Source organism: Drosophila erecta, unplaced genomic scaffold, assembly GCF_003286155.1.
Source record: "Drosophila erecta strain 14021-0224.00,06,07 unplaced genomic scaffold, DereRS2 tig00000000-arrow-pilon, whole genome shotgun sequence".
Classification (NCBI taxonomy): Eukaryota; Metazoa; Arthropoda; class Insecta; order Diptera; family Drosophilidae; genus Drosophila; species Drosophila erecta.
In genome coordinates, this window is record NW_020825194.1 from 12,352,925 (window position 1) to 12,369,412 (window position 16,488).

At 45.6% G+C, this 16,488-nt stretch overlaps 6 protein-coding genes across 10 annotated transcripts in view; 3 read left to right on the forward strand and 3 right to left on the reverse strand.

Moving 5' to 3' along the window:
• Window positions 1-2,006, forward strand: part of LOC6552129 — a 34,177-nt gene extending 32,171 nt beyond the window's left edge. For both annotated transcript variants that reach the window (XM_026977381.1, XM_026977382.1), the window contains exon 5: window positions 66-2,006. In XM_026977381.1, coding sequence (XP_026833182.1) covers window positions 66-1,529 — 1,464 coding nt within the window. In that variant the 3' untranslated portion in view covers window positions 1,530-2,006. The remainder of the gene's footprint in view (window positions 1-65) is intronic.
• A 61-nt stretch (window positions 2,007-2,067) lies between these two features.
• Window positions 2,068-3,941, reverse strand: LOC6552128 (gamma-interferon-inducible lysosomal thiol reductase). Of its 2 annotated transcripts, none has more exons than XM_015154506.2 (4): window positions 3,815-3,941; window positions 2,585-2,875; window positions 2,371-2,508; window positions 2,068-2,276 (listed from the first exon to the last, which is right to left on the reverse strand). In XM_015154506.2, the coding sequence occupies exons 1-4, from the start codon at window positions 3,911-3,913 to the stop codon at window positions 2,166-2,168; spliced, it is 639 nt and encodes a 212-aa protein (XP_015009992.1). In that variant the 5' UTR covers window positions 3,914-3,941; the 3' UTR covers window positions 2,068-2,165. The 2 variants fall into 2 exon arrangements, with proteins under 2 accessions (XP_015009992.1, XP_001980789.1); XM_001980753.3 differs by lacking the exon at window positions 3,815-3,941 and adding an exon at window positions 3,220-3,474.
• A 311-nt stretch (window positions 3,942-4,252) lies between these two features.
• LOC6552127 (zinc finger protein 586) lies at window positions 4,253-5,731 on the forward strand. Its single transcript, XM_001980752.3, has 2 exons — window positions 4,253-4,895; window positions 4,959-5,731. Exons 1-2 carry the CDS (start codon window positions 4,378-4,380, stop codon window positions 5,587-5,589), a joined length of 1,149 nt encoding a protein of 382 aa, XP_001980788.1. The 5' UTR covers window positions 4,253-4,377; the 3' UTR covers window positions 5,590-5,731.
• Window positions 5,732-5,921: 190 nt separating this feature from the next.
• Window positions 5,922-7,841, reverse strand: LOC6552126 (calreticulin). Its single transcript, XM_001980751.3, has 4 exons — window positions 7,661-7,841; window positions 7,436-7,540; window positions 6,695-7,167; window positions 5,922-6,600 (listed from the first exon to the last, which is right to left on the reverse strand). Exons 1-4 carry the CDS (start codon window positions 7,746-7,748, stop codon window positions 6,046-6,048), a joined length of 1,221 nt encoding a protein of 406 aa, XP_001980787.1. The 5' UTR covers window positions 7,749-7,841; the 3' UTR covers window positions 5,922-6,045.
• A 144-nt stretch (window positions 7,842-7,985) lies between these two features.
• LOC6552125 (spermidine synthase) lies at window positions 7,986-10,354 on the forward strand. 3 transcript variants are annotated; one of them, XM_026977396.1, is made up of 3 exons: window positions 7,986-8,836; window positions 9,089-9,282; window positions 9,359-10,155. In XM_026977396.1, the coding sequence occupies exon 3, from the start codon at window positions 9,435-9,437 to the stop codon at window positions 10,086-10,088; it is 654 nt and encodes a 217-aa protein (XP_026833197.1). In that variant the 5' UTR covers window positions 7,986-8,836; window positions 9,089-9,282; window positions 9,359-9,434; the 3' UTR covers window positions 10,089-10,155. The 3 variants fall into 3 exon arrangements, with proteins under 3 accessions (XP_026833197.1, XP_001980786.1, XP_026833193.1); XM_001980750.3 differs by lacking the exon at window positions 9,089-9,282 and having other exon boundaries at window positions 8,049-8,836; window positions 9,359-10,354; XM_026977392.1 differs by lacking the exon at window positions 7,986-8,836 and having other exon boundaries at window positions 8,860-9,282.
• A 39-nt stretch (window positions 10,355-10,393) lies between these two features.
• LOC6552124 (polycomb protein Scm) lies at window positions 10,394-14,628 on the reverse strand. The gene is made up of 4 exons (XM_001980749.3): window positions 13,581-14,628; window positions 12,605-13,522; window positions 11,517-12,539; window positions 10,394-11,459 (listed from the first exon to the last, which is right to left on the reverse strand). Exons 1-4 carry the CDS (start codon window positions 14,112-14,114, stop codon window positions 11,322-11,324), a joined length of 2,613 nt encoding a protein of 870 aa, XP_001980785.1. The 5' UTR covers window positions 14,115-14,628; the 3' UTR covers window positions 10,394-11,321.
• Window positions 14,629-16,488: the final 1,860 nt, after the last annotated feature.

Sequence of the window (16,488 nt, forward strand, 5' to 3'; positions counted from 1 at the left end):
TATTCCCGCAGAGATTATTATTTAAATCAGTTTGGATATATTCTAAAGTGTATTCTGTTTTGCAGGAAAACCTGGAGAGCGCTTTGCGCGAATTTAAGCGTGAGAAAATTCTGAAGCAAAACGCTCGCCTGAGTTTGGCCAACGCCGTCTACGACAATCCGAGCTTGCCGCGCCGCAAGATCATGCTGAGTGTGGGCGGCAACAACTACAGGCCGCCACTGGAGCGCTCCAAGTCGGCGCCCAAACTGATGGCCATCGAGGAGGCCATTGGCGAGGAGGAGGGCGATGAGATCGAGGACACCAATGAGCCGGAGATGATGCCGTGCTGTCAGAAGGATTCCCTCTATCCGGCCATGACGCTGGGCAGGCGTCGTTGTCGTCGCGGGCACTCCATTCGGCGAACGGGCAAGATTCAGTCCTCCTCGCCCTGCTGCAGTTCGCACATGGCGAAGGAGGTGCCGCAGGAAGAGACCAAGCAGGTGGCGGCGGCGAGCAGTCCCGCCAATGATGGCTCTGATTCGGATGACTTCGAGAAGCTGCTGAAGTTCGATACGACCTTGAGCAATGAGTTGTTGCCGTACTTCGACATGCAGCTCCACAAGAACAGCAGCCAGAGCATGGTGAGCCTAAGCGAACTCAAGGAGGAGGAGGGCGAACCGCTGAGCCTCCTGCCCACCATTAACAGCGATCCCAGCGCCGATCCAGAGGCGGACTACAATGCCGAGGATCACGATGTGAGCGCGCCACGACGCAGTGGCGTTTGCAGTGACGGCGAGGAGGACTTTCTGGACGATGCGGACGACCATTACTTCCGGCATGCGGCCATGCTGACCATGCTGCACCGCAGTTCGATGAGGAAGATGCGGGCGGCCGATCAGGCGAGTCTCAAGTACCGCCACCAGACGCAGTCATCTATCTCCTCCAATGCGTCCAGCTCGACGACGGCCAGCACTTCGGCGGCAGCGGGCGGTGGATCCGCCCAACAGGGTCTGGCCAGTCCGGACAGCGACGAAGGATCCATATCCAGCGGCTGCGAGACAGCCAGCACAGTCACAAATGCCAACCATGAGGAGTACAACGGCAAGCGGGATAGGGATCCCGGCCAGCTAGAGCAGTCGCCGGACTTGGAGCTGGAGCAGGCGCAAGTGCTGGAGCAGATGATGATCTACCAAAGACTGGAGCACCAGCTGCGCAACAACAGCGGCGATGCCACCAACTACAGCAGCTCGAGCAGCATCACCCTGAAGCGCAGCAATTCCGGCAGCGACAAGCAGGAGAGGAGCGACCATCCGGATGACGACAACAGCGACAGCGACGAGAGCGGCTACGTGGAGTTCCAGGAGAAGGAGCGACCGGGTCAGCAGCCGGTCATCAGCGAGGCAAGCGTGACGCTGGCCAAGATTGCGACCGTCAAGCCGCAGATACCACCAAAGCCGGCTCCACGTCGCTCGCTCAGTCTCAACGCGGTGGCCACCACCGGCACTACAGCGGCCTCATCCGCTGGCCAGGCACCGGGCACCGCCGTCTGAGCGGAATGCTTTAATCACAACGGAAACCCGTCTACAAATTGTTATTTCTGCACACCCGTCAGCGTCCACAGCAAAAACACAAAGTGCAAGAAATTGAAATCCTAGTTGTACGTTAGCCATTAGCACCTAGCCGTTAAGTCATTTGTTGTTGGTTCATCGAGAGGAAAACCTAACGATATTCCCCCATTTTTCCCATCCCATCATCTAAATCTGTGCCCCTTGATCCAAAAATAATGAATTTATATTGTACGCCTTTGTAAATAAATTAGTCGCCCTACGCACTGCATGTACTATATACATTTACACAATTGTAATTGATGAACTGTATCTTATGTATCAATATAAATTATTATCTGAACGGTGTGTGCTGCACAGAGGAAAGTGTAAACAAAATTGGTTAGATTACCATAACAAAATTTGAGTTGTGTTACATTTAGAACGAGTTATAGTCCTAAAATAGAAAGAACCTAAACCAATTTTCGTAATGTTTGTTCTCTGTGACCTTATTGATTCACTTGTGAATATATTGATACCATTCCCCCCAGAGGAGAGGCATTCTTGTGCGGTTAAAAAACCAGTTTATGAATTTTAATTTCATTCCAAACTTGAGGCAGTTACATTGAACATTTAGCAGATCTACTGGCAGATTGTGCTGCCGCTGGGCAGCAAGTTTTGTTGACGTAACATATAGCAAACCGTGCCGCGGAAATCGTGCAGCGAATGGTCCTGCAGCTGCTGATCGAAGACCTGTTGCATGTGGAAACGAATACGAATACGAATGTGAATAAGAAAACCAGTTGAGTGCATTCGATTACGGCGACGATTGATCGCGGCTACTTACGCCATTGTAGACGATGGTGGGAATGAAGCTCGGACTATACTGTTTGGTCACCAGCTCCGCTTGCAGCTGCAATTTGGTGCCCGTCTCGCTGGACAGGCAGTGGACCACATCGGTGAGCAGGCCCGCCTCATTGGCACACTGCGTGTGGAAAGATATATTTAGGTACAATCAGTTGGGCAAACATTGCACAACGAGTCCACGGAAGGTACATTACCTGATCAATGCGGGAGTAATCCGGAGCCAGCATCTGGCACACCACGAATTTCACCTGTGCCGCCTGGTTTCCGGTGCTGTTGATGACGCAACTCTGGAGGCGATTGCCCTTGCACTCAGCCGGTCCGTGCTGGCAGTGGAAGATGGCACCATTGCGCTCCGACTGGGATTTGCCAAAGGGCACTAAAAGGATATCGATGTAGTCCTCAAACTCCTCGTAAACGGGTCCTAGCTGATGCATGAAGTTCCTGCTGTCCGGGCACAAGGACTCGTAAAGGAGGGTGATGTGCAGCTAAAAGAAAATGTATTTGAATTATTCAGTCTATAGATATAAACCCAATGATGCCTTTCACCGGTACTATTAATTATGCCTCGCATTATTCAACTAAATATTCATTTTCGGCTACTGAATAATTTTAGAATCTAGATCCAGAGAAATTTACATAAGGAAAGTAGAGTTTGAGTCTGTATCTCTTAAGCTGCAGCAGGGTAGATTTTCTAAAACGTATAAACTATTCCTATGACTAGTTCTAGTTTAAAGCCAATTTAAATACAGAACCCAGCTTTATAGAAACATTTATTCACGTAATTGCCAATGTAAACAAAGAGGCAAAAGGCGTCGGAATGCAATCAGACCTTGTTCGACTGGTGCTTCTCCTCGAGCTCCGCCCATCCGCAGGACAGGATGAGGAGCAGCAGGCTGGCGGCAGTGGCCAACTTCGTCATCTTGTGACTAGTAATTTGAGCTTTGGGTGCTCAAATCGATCGACCTTCGACGGAGTGCGGGAATGAAGGCTTCTGTGTCCGCAGCGAATGCCAAGCCCAAGTGTATGCGACCGTCGGACTCGATTTTAGTTGAGCAACTGAGCGCCGTTTTGACACATTCAGTGCTTAATTTCGGCCAGCAGCAAACTGGGAAGGGGCAGAGCCGTTTTGCCACCTCTCTTCGGCGTTCTCGCAGGTAAGCCGGTTTCTTGACTCAGCGCGTTTCGATTGAAAAAGCTTTACTAAACATACATTTCACGGATTCGCATATACTATAGTTAACACTTTGGGCTAACTGCAAATATTGCAGAGAAGTTAGGTTTACTGATTTGCTATGAAGGCTAATAAACTTTTCATTATTTATCTACAACTCTACTTGTTAACTTGCACGTATTTATTGACTTGTGCACAAGCTGTGCAAAATATGGTTTTTATTTATATATAATTTGAAGAGCAAGTACCTTACCCCTTTCATATTTAACTTAAGCTGCTCCTTAATTTCTTGGCATAGTTTTTCTAGTATCGAGTAATATGTGAAGGTCTGCCAAATCAAAAAAGCTAGCATAAAGGATAGTATTATATTCACACTTAGTCTGTTCATGCTTGCAATAAAGATAAAAACTAGTAACTACATTTTCCATATCAAAGTACATTGCAAGTCCAATTTCACGGAACCATAAAAAATGCAATTTTATGCTTTTTTATTCTAAATGAATGCGCTTTCTATTTAAATGCAATCGATATACGATTATGGCTACAGTGATCGATAGCTTGTGCTTTTAAAAACCGTGACGCAGTGAATCCGGTCTATTAGCTTTAATGAATTACTATTTGTAATTTATTTATTTAAAAAAAAACATTGCTAATTCTTCATTTAAAAAACCGTGATCCGAAATTATATGGTCACAACATGTCACGCCGGAAAAGTCCATCCCTATTAAGCCAAAGACAAACAAAGAAGCATACAAAGATTTAATCTATTTGATTGTTTACTAAAAATATGAACTTTGGTTAAAAAACGATTAAGCCATGGAGGACCTGTGTCGAATTTGTGGCGACCACTCTAAGACCTTGGTGGGTATTTTCGACGACCAGGAGCAGGAATACTTTGAAGGAACGGTGGAAACCAATCTCGCTGAGATGGTAAAGACATGTGCCGACGTCCAGTTGGATCCCGACGACGCCATGCCCCAAAAAATCTGCATTGCATGTGTCCACGATGCACGAACTGCTTATGGATTCAAGCGAAGATGCGAGGAGAGCTATAGGAAGTTCTATTTGGAGATTATAAATGGGCGGGTCATCAAGGAGGAGCCCAAAGAGGAGGATTTTCTAGTCAATGAGAACCTTTACAACGGCCATCTGGAAGCAAAGGAGGAGCTCGTCGAGGAAATTGAACAGTCACATGAAACAACCTCCAAATCGACCAAGTCTGGGGTGACCAGTAGAGCTGGCAGGCAGCTGAGAAGTAGAAAAAAACTGTCAAACAAGTGCGAGCTATGCATCAAAGAGTTTAAGCACCAAAGAAACCTCCTGGACCACATGAAGTAGGTAAAACCAATATTAATGATTTCAGTTGTATGATTGCAATTGTATATCTTATCCCGCAGAGTTCACAGCAATTCCCACGTATGCCAAAACTGCGGAGAGCGTTTTCTGTTCAAGGCCGACCTGGATAAGCACCTGTGCTATCGCAACAGCAATTCCACTGTTGAGTGCCCTATATGCTTGAAGGTATTCTCAAGTACCCAAAGCCTGGACAGTCACAAATGCGAGGAACACCCGCCCTTTCGGTGCCCACACTGCCAGCAGAACTTTTCTCGCGAACAAAACCTTAAGGCGCACCTGTTGATCCACACCGAATCCAAGCAGGGGAACGGACCCCACAAATGCTCATACTGCCAGACGGGATTTTTCAACAAGTCGGCTCTCAAGGTGCACATTCACGCCCACATGGGCGAACGGCCGCATGCTTGTCCCTTCTGCGTGTCCAACTTCCGTTCCAAGCAGGCCCTTAAGGTCCACATCCGCATACACACGGGCGAGAAGCCCTACCAATGCCCCCACTGCCCCAAGACTTTTTCGGACAACAATAACCTGGCGAAGCACCGGCGCCGCCACTCGGATGAACGGCCCTACAAGTGTTCCATCTGCCTGCAGGACTTTCGGGAGAAACACCATCTGAAGCGGCACTTTCTGGGCAAGCATCGGGATGGAGACCAAAAACAGCAGTTGAAGTGATACCTTAAATATGCATGGCCAAAAACGTCGGTTTAATCGAATAAATAAGTTAGGATTGGGTTTTGTTTACATCCCATTAAAATGACATCTGTGCCATGCTTTCACAGTAAATAACAGGATATAATCAAATTCAGGCGTGCTATTTTTATTTTATTTTTTGAATACCATTTCGAATGGCAACATCGCTTTCGTTCGAAATTCGATATAGACACGATTGCAGCGTTGCCAACTCGCCGTGATTTGTTCACGTGGCACCTCCATTTTCATAAACAAAACAAGCTAATCAACCCTTAAAACGCTCAAAAGAGCATTGGAAATAAAACAACAAGTTGTATGTTTATAAATTATAAGTCTTACAAATTGTAATTGTGGTTTCCGTTTGCTTAGAACATCAAAGCAGCTACCAACACACAAAAAATACCGAATATTTCTCGACGTAATTTTCCCTAAACGTCCTTACAATTCGTCGTGTTCGCTTTGATCTTTGTCTTGCTTAGATTCATCATCCTTCTCCTCATCGTCATCATCCTCGTCCTCATCGTCCTTGTCGGAAGCCTTTTTCGCCTCCTCCTCGTCCTTCTTGCGCTGCACCTCATCCTGGGCCTCCTTCACCTTCTTCTCGCCCGCCTGGGTGTTCTTGACTTCGGCAGCAGCCTTGGCAGCCAGCTCCACGTCGTCCGTGATCAGGACGTTGTCGAAGATGGTGCCGGACTTGACCTGCCAGAGATCGAAGCCCAGGGTGCAGATCTCCTTGCGCAGATACAGCTTGTCGTCGGGCACATACTCGGGATTGGCGATCTCAGGATGCTCCCAGGCGCCCTTGTAGTTGGGGTTGTCCAGCTGCTTTGGCTGCCACTCGCCCTTGAATTCAGGGTTGTCGATCATCGGTGGCTCCCACTCGCCGTCCATCTCATCGTCCCAATCCTCGGGCTTGGTGGCATCTGGGTCGGGGATGTGCTCTGGTTTGTCCCAGTCCTCGGGCTTCTTGTCATCGGGATCGGGAATGGTGGCCTATAGAGACGTGTACATGTTGTTTAATAACAATGAGCCAAACCGGTTTTTCAAGGGGCTAAAGTCTGATTTTGGCGGGGGGTGTAGACCTTACCCTATCGTCCCAGTCCTCGGGCTTGGTGGCGGAGGGATCCTTGATCTTCTTGGGGGCCAGGAAGTCCCAGTCGTCCTCCAGGTTGCCGGACTCCACCTTCTCGTTGTCGATGAGCACCTCGTACGTATTGTCGGGCCTGACAATCAGCGTGTAGAAGTGGGTGTACACGTCATCTTTGCAGCGGATGTCTTTGCTGATTAAATGATTCTTGCCCTTATAGCTGAAGATAACATGGACCTTCTTCGTGCCGGGTCCACAGATATCCGGTCCGAACATGATCTCGTACGGCGACTCGCCGTGCATGTCCGTCTGGTCGAGGGAGCAGTCGAACAGCTTCACATAACCGCCGCCGCAGTCGATGTTCTGCTCGTGCTTCACGGAGAACTGCACCACGAGGGGCTTGTCCTCGTTGGAGAAGCCATCGAACTTGCGGCTGGCCGCGTAGAATCGTGCATCCTGAGAGGTTTGAATGCCTAGATGTGTGTCCACATGAATACGAATGCGCGCGGCGCGGAGGGGGGGCGAGAAAAAATGTGTATACAGTTACTATAGCTACTCGAAAACGTACACGTAGTGGTTTTTCTTCTTCATTCTCTTCTTCTTCTTCGTGCCCATGTTCTCCACACAGGCACATACAAATACAAATGCAGATAACACGCTGACGAAAAATAAAAATGGCAGAACGAACGAAGAGAAAGATTTGGAAAAGGGAGTGACGACACATCGACACATATACGCTACCTTTGTCGGCCTCAGCATCGTTGTAGAAGGTGCCGGGGGTGAGGACAAATTTTCCGAACTCCTTGCCAGGATGTTTGCTGTAGATCCACGTATCCTCCCAGTTTTCTGCGGGAGCAAGCGGGGGGTGATTTTATTATTTTTTTTTTCCGCCTGTCTCTTCGTTTTTCATTGAAGAGCGGAGGACCACATGGCGGCCATAGAACGCGATGAGTTCCAACCACTTACCGTTGTCGAAATTCTCCTTCAGATAAACCTCGGCACTAATAAAGCCGACTGTCGCCAGCAACACTATCACTGTTTTGCACCACATCATGTGAACGATCCCGCACCACTTTTTGGACTGACTCTTCCAACTCCGATGACTGTCCGAACTCGGTTAAAGTTAAGTGCTAAATGCCGGCAAGAAAGTGCTATTTATTTATTGCATCTGATTTGTGCGTGTCTGAGCGGGACGGATGGTTTCTGTGATTGGTTTGCTGGAACGTTTTCATTGGCCCAAATCAAGCCAATCAGGGATGTCTACGTATTCATTTCCACCGGCCAGGGCTGATTTCGATACGCAATCGCATGCTGCCCTGTCGCTATCGATTGTTTGAGCTGGAATTAGAAACACTAGAGTGACCGTTTGTAATGAAAATAAATTATAAAAAAAGTACAGAAACTAATTTATTTGGGCGTATTTGCAGCAGGTTAAGCTAGCAAAACATAAAATTAGTGCCAGATACAAAACCTTTTTCGTCCTAACAACTGAAAATATATACGAATATATATACATATATCGTATACATAATAGTAAAGTTTCCAGAACATTGCGAAGCTTTTAACTGTTTAACGGATTTTTAAATTTTTTACTCACACTTACATAACTGGTTATGTTTTCACCAGAAGAATTCCGTGATATTTATAAAGTAAAGACGTGAATTATACATTTTAATACATATTATAAGCAAAAATAGCAATTTTAAAACTATAAACTTTCGATTAATTTATGAGCTTCCTAACTATAAGTGCTAACTTTTCACGTGTTGGCCTTACAAATAAACTATTGAAGATTTTGCTGGCATTTCACTGATACAAAAACCTAATAACAAAAATCGTTAGGTTAAAAAAAAAATTAATTACAATAAAAACAGTTCGGTATTTCTAGCTGTACCTTTTCTAAGGTATTTTTTAAGACCTAGCTTTGTGGCAGATACGGCAAGTTCGTGCGAAGCCCACGTGTTGAGCCAATCTAATCAAACGCCAATTCGAATGCGGCATTAAACAAATGGATTCCCTTAACAACGGATGGTTTAGCGAACTGCAGGCCGATCTCTGGCCTGGTCAGTCCTTCTCCCTGAAAGTCAAGGAGGTCATCCACAAGGAGAAGTCCCAGTTCCAGGACATCCAGATCGTTGAAACGTAAGATAAATAACTGATAAACAAATACATGTAAACACAATCCAATTTGTTTACACCTGAAATTCCTCAGTCTAGATCGGAGTTTGAAGGATTTAAAAATAAATTGGCTAAGATAGAGATTAAAAAATTACCTAAACTTCTTATAGGGACACACTTATCATACTTCACACTTATCCGAAATTGTTAACAGCTTAAGCTTTAAAGGTTTAAACTACAATAGCCGCCTAATCCCATATGTATCCTACATTGAAGGTCCCTAAAACATAGATTGTAGAAATCGAAAATTTTCCACTGGCTGTACAAATACAAATTGCCCAGACAGCATTTTCGGGCCCTTTGGTTTTCGTGTGCTTATTCTTGATCTGCACCAACAGCCTTATCTATGGAGTCATCTAAGGCCAGAAACGAAAGACAGAACACTGATAGCAAGTCAGCTCGTATTTCAGGTTTGAATTCCTCCAGTCGAACATTGGGTACACTTACGCCGCTGAAAAAATCAATAATTCGATAATTCTCTTACAGCGAAACCTATGGAAGGTGCCTGATTCTGGACGGAATCATCCAGTGCACGGCCAGGGATGAGTTCTCGTACCAGGAAATGATATCCTTCCTGCCCCTCTGCGCCCATCCGAATCCCAAGAAGGTTTTGATCGTTGGCGGTGGGGATGGCGGCGTTGCTCGCGAAGTGGTGAAGCATCCACTGGTCGAGGAAGTGCATCAGGTGGAAATCGATGACCGTGTCGTCGAGCTGTCCAAACAATATCTCCCGGCGATGGCCTGTGGGTTCTCCAACGAGAAGTTGAAGCTGACCATTGGCGATGGATTCGACTACATGAAGAAGCACAAGAATGAATTTGATGTCATCATCACCGACAGCTCGGATCCAATTGGTCCGGCAGTGAGCCTGTTCCAGGAAAGCTACTACGAGCTAATGAAACACGCACTGAAGGACGACGGAATCGTGTGCTCCCAGGGCGGTAGCTTCTGGCTGGACCTGGACTACATAAAGAAGACAATGTCGGGCTGCAAGGAGCATTTCGCTAAAGTGGCCTATGCCGTCACCTCCGTTCCATCCTATCCCTGTGGCCACATTGGCTTCGTCATGGGCTCCCTGAACAAAGACCAGGATTTCGCTACTCCCAAACTGGGAAAGTCCGAAATCAATGCCTTAGATTTGAGGTACTACTCCTCTGAAGTTCATTCCGCCGCCTTTGCCTTGCCTCGATGGGTGCAGAAGCACTTTTACGAATGACCTAATTGCGGAACGATTCGTGTGTATCTGTTTGTTAAAAATAAATATGACAATAATACAATTTGTTTATCCGCGTTTTTTAAATTCTAATAGACTTTCAAATATGCTGACGCTCGAAGTGATTCATTTACACTTCTTATGAGCAATTATCAACATCTGATGGTGGAAAATTTAGTGCCTGAGTATTAATACCAATCCGACTACTATCTCAGTTACTTTACTGTTGAAAATAGAACAAATTGTAATATGTTTATTACGTAATGATATATACAGTTGGCTCTATTTCATTTTTGTATTTCTAAGTGGTTGTTGGGTTAACATAATGAGACTTATTGCATAACTTTACACGACCGAATGTTACCTTTTATATATCGCATATATTGCAAACTTTGAAAGGAAGCGGTTCTTATTTTCAAAAATGACCTTAACTGCAGTTGATTTAACTATAAACTGATATTCAATTTCAATAACTTAAAAGAAATTATATCATCAACCTGTTTAATGACTAATTAAATATTGTTATAGTTAGGAAACGCAATTGATACATAATTACAAAATTATATGTAAAATATGTACAATCATTTTATATTTGTTGTCTTCTCGCCTATTCTAAAGTTAATTATCATTTTTTTTTGTGTCGGATAGATTTGGTGTCTAATGTGCGTGTTTATGTGTAATAAATATAATGTAGGTGCATTGCGATTTTGGTAGCCGAGCTCCAGTTTTCGAAAAGGTCGAATAAGTTTGTGTATAATGGAGAACTATTTCACATTTTTAGAAATAGATGGTCAAACTAATTATTGTTTGTGTACGTATACTCCTTTAACTGGGTAAATATGAATAAAACTACAAAAATTCCTAATTCAAGTAAATAGTTTTGTCTAAATAATTACATTTGTAAATGCGTATTCCAAAAATGAAACACGAGCAGTTGAACAAAAATTAATAATAATGGTTTTGAAAACCGGAGCTTGACTGTCTATAATTTGTATGCGTCTGGTTTTGTATACGGAATTTCATGTCTTCGCGATTACATTTGTTATATCGTTTTTTATATTATCAATATAATAAAGTAGGGTAGGGGTTCTTTCTTCATGAATGGCCAACACATAACACATCTATGAATATCGTTCATGTTTGCTTTGCTTTACGTTAAAGGGAGGTACTAATTTGTTAACAATTTCTATATAAGTCGAACTGGAACAGAGTCCACTGCGTGAAATTTAGGGTTTTTTAGAGTGCCAGATTATTTCGACGACCATTGACCTTATTGACTAAATTGCAGATTTTTAAGGCTGGTCCTAGCTTCAGGCCCATGTACTTCATCATCATCTCTGAATTTAGCAATAATAAAGCTTTACCATCGATTTCCTTAAAACGAAAATTGGGTTAGTTGATCGCTTCAAAGAGGAAATGGCTATTACTTACGTGCTTTCGGAAGAGATCACCATGAACTGCGAGTGAGTTGTCGTTGCTCTCGATGTACTGGATCACCTCTTCGATGGACCAGTCGATCGGCTGCGACCGCAGATGTGAGTTCGCCGACGCAGATGTGGGTGTGCTCACGGGTGAGGTAATTGCGGTGTAGCTCGGAGAAGCTCCCGCAGTTGCCGCTGCTCCAGCCGGCGCGGTGGCAGCCTTTGCCGCTGTAACTCCACCTGCAGCCAGTGCAGTGGACGAGGCTGACTGGCAGCCCGTGAACGGCGTGGACACGGATGTCGGCAATGAGGCGCTTGACGAGAGCGTCGTCGGACTCTTGTAGTAGCTATTCGAGGGTTTCACATTGGCCTGCTCTGGATGAACTTCCGCCACAAGAGGCGCCAGGTATTTGCCAATTGTGCTGGTGTTCGCTGATCCACCGGCAAGACTCGTGCTGGACGACGTTGACGAGCTGCTGCAATGGCTGGTAGAAACGTGAGTGGTCTGGCTCGTATCCTGGTTTCCGTTTGTCGCAGAGCTATTCGTGCTTGCGTGGTGTTGGAAGCGTACTTTCCGCAGTGCCTGCGTTGTGGAGGAAGTCTGCGCGGTCGCTCCGTTGGGCTCCGACTTTATGACCACCTTGTTGCTGGACTTGCTGGCACTGTTGTTGTTATTGTTAAGACTGTGGTTGTTTTGCTGGTTTTCAGGCTCCTTGCCATTGTTTGTCGGAGTTTTTGACTTGTTCTCCACTGGCGATATTACACCCACTTCCTGCTTGATAATCTTCTCAGAGGGAGGTGACGTTGCCGAGTTGGACTGACGGTTTCGCTTGTCGGCAAGCACTGGCGAGGAAGGCGGTGTGGCTGACTGAGTCAGTTGACGCTTCCGACTATTCGCGCATTTCTTGCATTCCTCCGTCTCGTGGACCAAGGAAATGAGATTCGCACATGCTCGGCATGTAGTGCACAGTGTTTCGATGAATTGGGCCAGACTTTCGTCATCCTTCATTCGCATTGGCGATGGTATTTTTACCTTCAAGAAATGATAAGTAAATTTTAAAGATATTTTTCAATGTGTTTAATTAATATTGTACTCACTGTGAAATTTTTCCCCGCCGCCGTCACGATGTGAACATCTCCTTCCAGGGCAAACAGCAACTTCGAGAGCTGTTGCGTATCCGTGCTGGCTGCTAGAACCTCCTGTAGGCACAACTTGGCCAGCGTTTGGTAGGTGGGCCCCGTCACCATGCAGGGCAGCTTGGAATTGTTGATGAACGGACCGCCCTTGCAGTTGGGATGGAAGTGGGCCGTGGCGGGGGAAGCGGGAACCATAGCCTCTGATTCAGCTACAACGGTGTAGCGGGGTCGAGGGCATCGCTGTTTGCTAGAGCTGGAGTCCATGCGCGATTTATGGCCTGGTGGCTGCATGGGGTGGCAACTTCTAGCGCACCAACCAGCGGGAAAAATGTCACGCGATCGGTAATTGCACCAGTAGTCGAATGCCCCCCGCCATCCATCAAATGTTACATGGATCTGATCATCCTTGATTGCATCTACTGTTGCACAGCAAATGAGCTGCGGGTTCTTCTTGTCGACAGCCTCGAGTTTCTGGCCCACCTTGAACAGGTTTTCATTTGGCGAAGGGGGCTCTGGCTGGAAGATCTCCTCTGGCGCCACCATGGCATTGTTAAGGATCTTGCACAGATAACCGGGCCAGCTGGATGCATTCATGCGGAATCCCAGAGGCGGCTGCAGCATGCCACCGTTCTTTTCACAGTGTCCAATGGCATGGATCTCCGTGGAATCGACCAGTCGCCAAAAGTCATTCTGTGAGTCACTTCCATCCAGGCGTAGCCGCAGTCTGGAGCCAAGCACTCCAACCACGGTGGCAATGCAGGTGGAAGTGACGTTGCGTGGATCCAAAGCCTCCAGCTTCATGCCGATTTTAAAATCATTGTTGGGAGGATTCTGAGCCTGTTTGAAACATTTTGCAGGAGCAGCTTCGCTACCCGTTTCCTAAAAGGCACAAAAAATATCAGTTTGTGATTTAAAGGGTTATCCCAGCTTGACTTACCTCTAGATAGGCATCCCAGTCGAAGACGTGAAAGCTCTCGTATTGAAAGGGCCCTGTTGGTGCGGGCGCTCCACTGGCCAGCAACTTGCGCTCGTTCTCCGCCAGACCCTTGCCCGATGACGATCCGCCGCTGTGCCTGGTCGAGCAGTTCTTCTTCTGATGCTTGTTCATGCACATGATCGAGCAGAACTCCTTGTTGGGCGCCCCATCACGGATGACGTTGTCGCACTGGGTGCACGCCCCCTTGCTGTACGCCTTGCGGAACTCGGCGATGCATGTTTCCGAGCAGAACTCCTTCTTGCCGGTCTGCGTGGGCAGGACGTACTGCAGCGGTAGCTTGCCCTCGCCGCACCAGGTGCATGTGGCCCGTTTGGCCGGTCTTCCCCGTTGCCGTTGCGTGGACGCGGGCGATGTTGTGCTTCCAGGGGAGGCGGATGTGGATGTGGAGGAGGCGGAGGATGTGGCATTCGTACTGGCTCCTGCCGCAGCAGAATTGCTCCCGCTGCTGTTGCTGCTATCACGTCCGCCCGACATGGTTTCTCGCGTGGCTCCCTTGGGGCTGTCCTAGTAGTCGCACTTGCTGATTCGCGCCGGCAAGCCCCTTGGCATCTCAGGCGATTTCGATTTCGTGTGTTCCGATCCGGCGGTCAAATCGCATTGCGGCTGCCTGAGATCACTTGCCACCAATAGCAAGTCTTGTTTTACTGCACTTAAATTCCGATTTCTTTCGATTTGGCCTGGCGAAATGTTGCGGCGTTCTTGAGGTCACGTAATAACAAATTGGTGGTCAAATAGCATCGCATCACTCAACGAAAACAAGCGCGCGCCGCACAATTAGTTTATGGTTCACCAAAGGACTGGCTTTCTATTTAGCAAACGGCGCGGAAATTATTACGCGGTTTCAAAGCGAAATTAGCTGAGTTGGAGTCGGATAAACTGCGAAATTTTACACTTTTTTTACTTTTACGCACGGTTCCGCCATATTTGTTTTTCTAGTGGTGACCATCAGATCTTCGCCCTTATCGATAGTCCCTTACCCGTGACTGGTCACGAATCGATGAAAATATTCAACAACTGCGACTAATCGAAAAATGTTATCGAAGCATTTAAAGGTTGTTTAAAAATATATAAATAATAATAATAATAAATGAATAAACTGAAACCCATTTTCTACGTTTTTCTTGCATTTTTAATTTTCATATTACACACAATTTAATTTTACTCCTAATATAAATAAATATTTGTCAATCTTTAAGGAAGACAGGTCCTTAACGTAGCACAACAAATTAGGTTCGCTGTCATAAATTGTGGAACGCAATTTACAATCTATTTAATGTAAAAAACTTAAGGGAAAACTTTGGTTTTCATAATTCAAATAAATAAACATTTATTTCGAGTTGAGCTTGTTAAATGAAAATCAATTTGAATTGCTGCGTTTCAATATCAGCTCATTGTATTTTCAGCAAAACTCACAAAACGCTCGTTAATCAAATTTGCACAGCATCAAGTGGGCGAAATATGTGAATAATTTTAAACGCCTGTAAATTTGAACGTGTGGGTGTTCGGCTCACATCAGTCGAAAATCAAAAAAAGAAGGGTTAGTCAACGAAACTAATAACTATAACGTACTGGCATGTAAAGTTTTCCGTTCAATAGGGAGAAATTCGCAATAAAGGGGCTCAGATAGTGGAGTATGGGTTGAAAAGGGTAAAGTTTTGACGTTTTAATAAAATTATGAATAACAATTGGGAGCGCTATTAGTGATTACTACAAACATGAAACAACCAGTACTCGAAATAATCGAAATACCTTACTATTAAAATAATGGCTTAAGCATTGGGCCATTAGGTCAAGTAAATTAATATGATTTGCTTACCTTTCGTTAACTTTATTCACTGATGTGTGGCTCTCGTATGTTAAGAAGTCTAGAAAATCACTAGCAAATAAGTCCAAGGAATTGAGTGTGTTTTGTCTGCAGTAAATTCAGCATGCCGAAACGTGGAAAGCGGCTCAAAGATGAAGCAAGTTAGGAAAACTTTGCTGGGATTAGCCGAAATATATATTGAGCAAACTTTTTGACTAACTTCTACTGCTGTTTGATTTTTCTGCGCTTTGCTTAAATGGTCCGCAGCCTGATTTAATTGAGGTGCTTCAAGGAATAATCCGCTCATTCAGATGGCAGAGAAAGTCGCTTTTCAAAGAGTTCCAACTGGAAGCCAAATATTGTGGCTAAAAAACATGATAACTCTGTTAATTGGATGTCTTGAAGGCGGCGTGATGTCCCTCTTCAATATTCAATAAAGGCGTTCCTAATTATTAATGATTAAACTTGACCGAAACCAAGTTCCCTGACACTCACACAATCGTCAAAACGCGCATAATTGGATGAGACCATCGGCTGGCCATAACAAGGATAATTGGATGAAATGAGGCGGCTGCCTTTTCTGCTCCTCATTAAATGCCCGTTTACCGCTTAGTCGCCTGTCAAATCCTCGATGGGCTATTAGAAAAAGGGGTGTCCAGAGACGAGTTCTTGAGTCAATGACTTGTTACGCAAATCGGACAAAAGAACTTCTTCTGGGACACCAGTGGCTCCGAGTGGGCTCTAATTGTTGGCGCTTGAGTGGGGATTGCACGCAGCGCTCAACTTAATAAGCATATCCATTAATGGGAATGCATCTTAAACCCTTAACGATGTCCTTTCTTAAAGCCGCGCTGTTTCTTGAATCCCCAAGCAAAATGAATCAGGAACGTAGCCAGACAGTTACACTATTAAAATTGGAAAATAAATTATGAACCCCCTACGTTGCTCCTTAAAAGTGACTCGCACTATCAAAACAGCATTACCGCTCGCATGAAAGCACGTTTAAATTGGCGGGAGTGGCATTTTGACGGAATTCAATCAGCC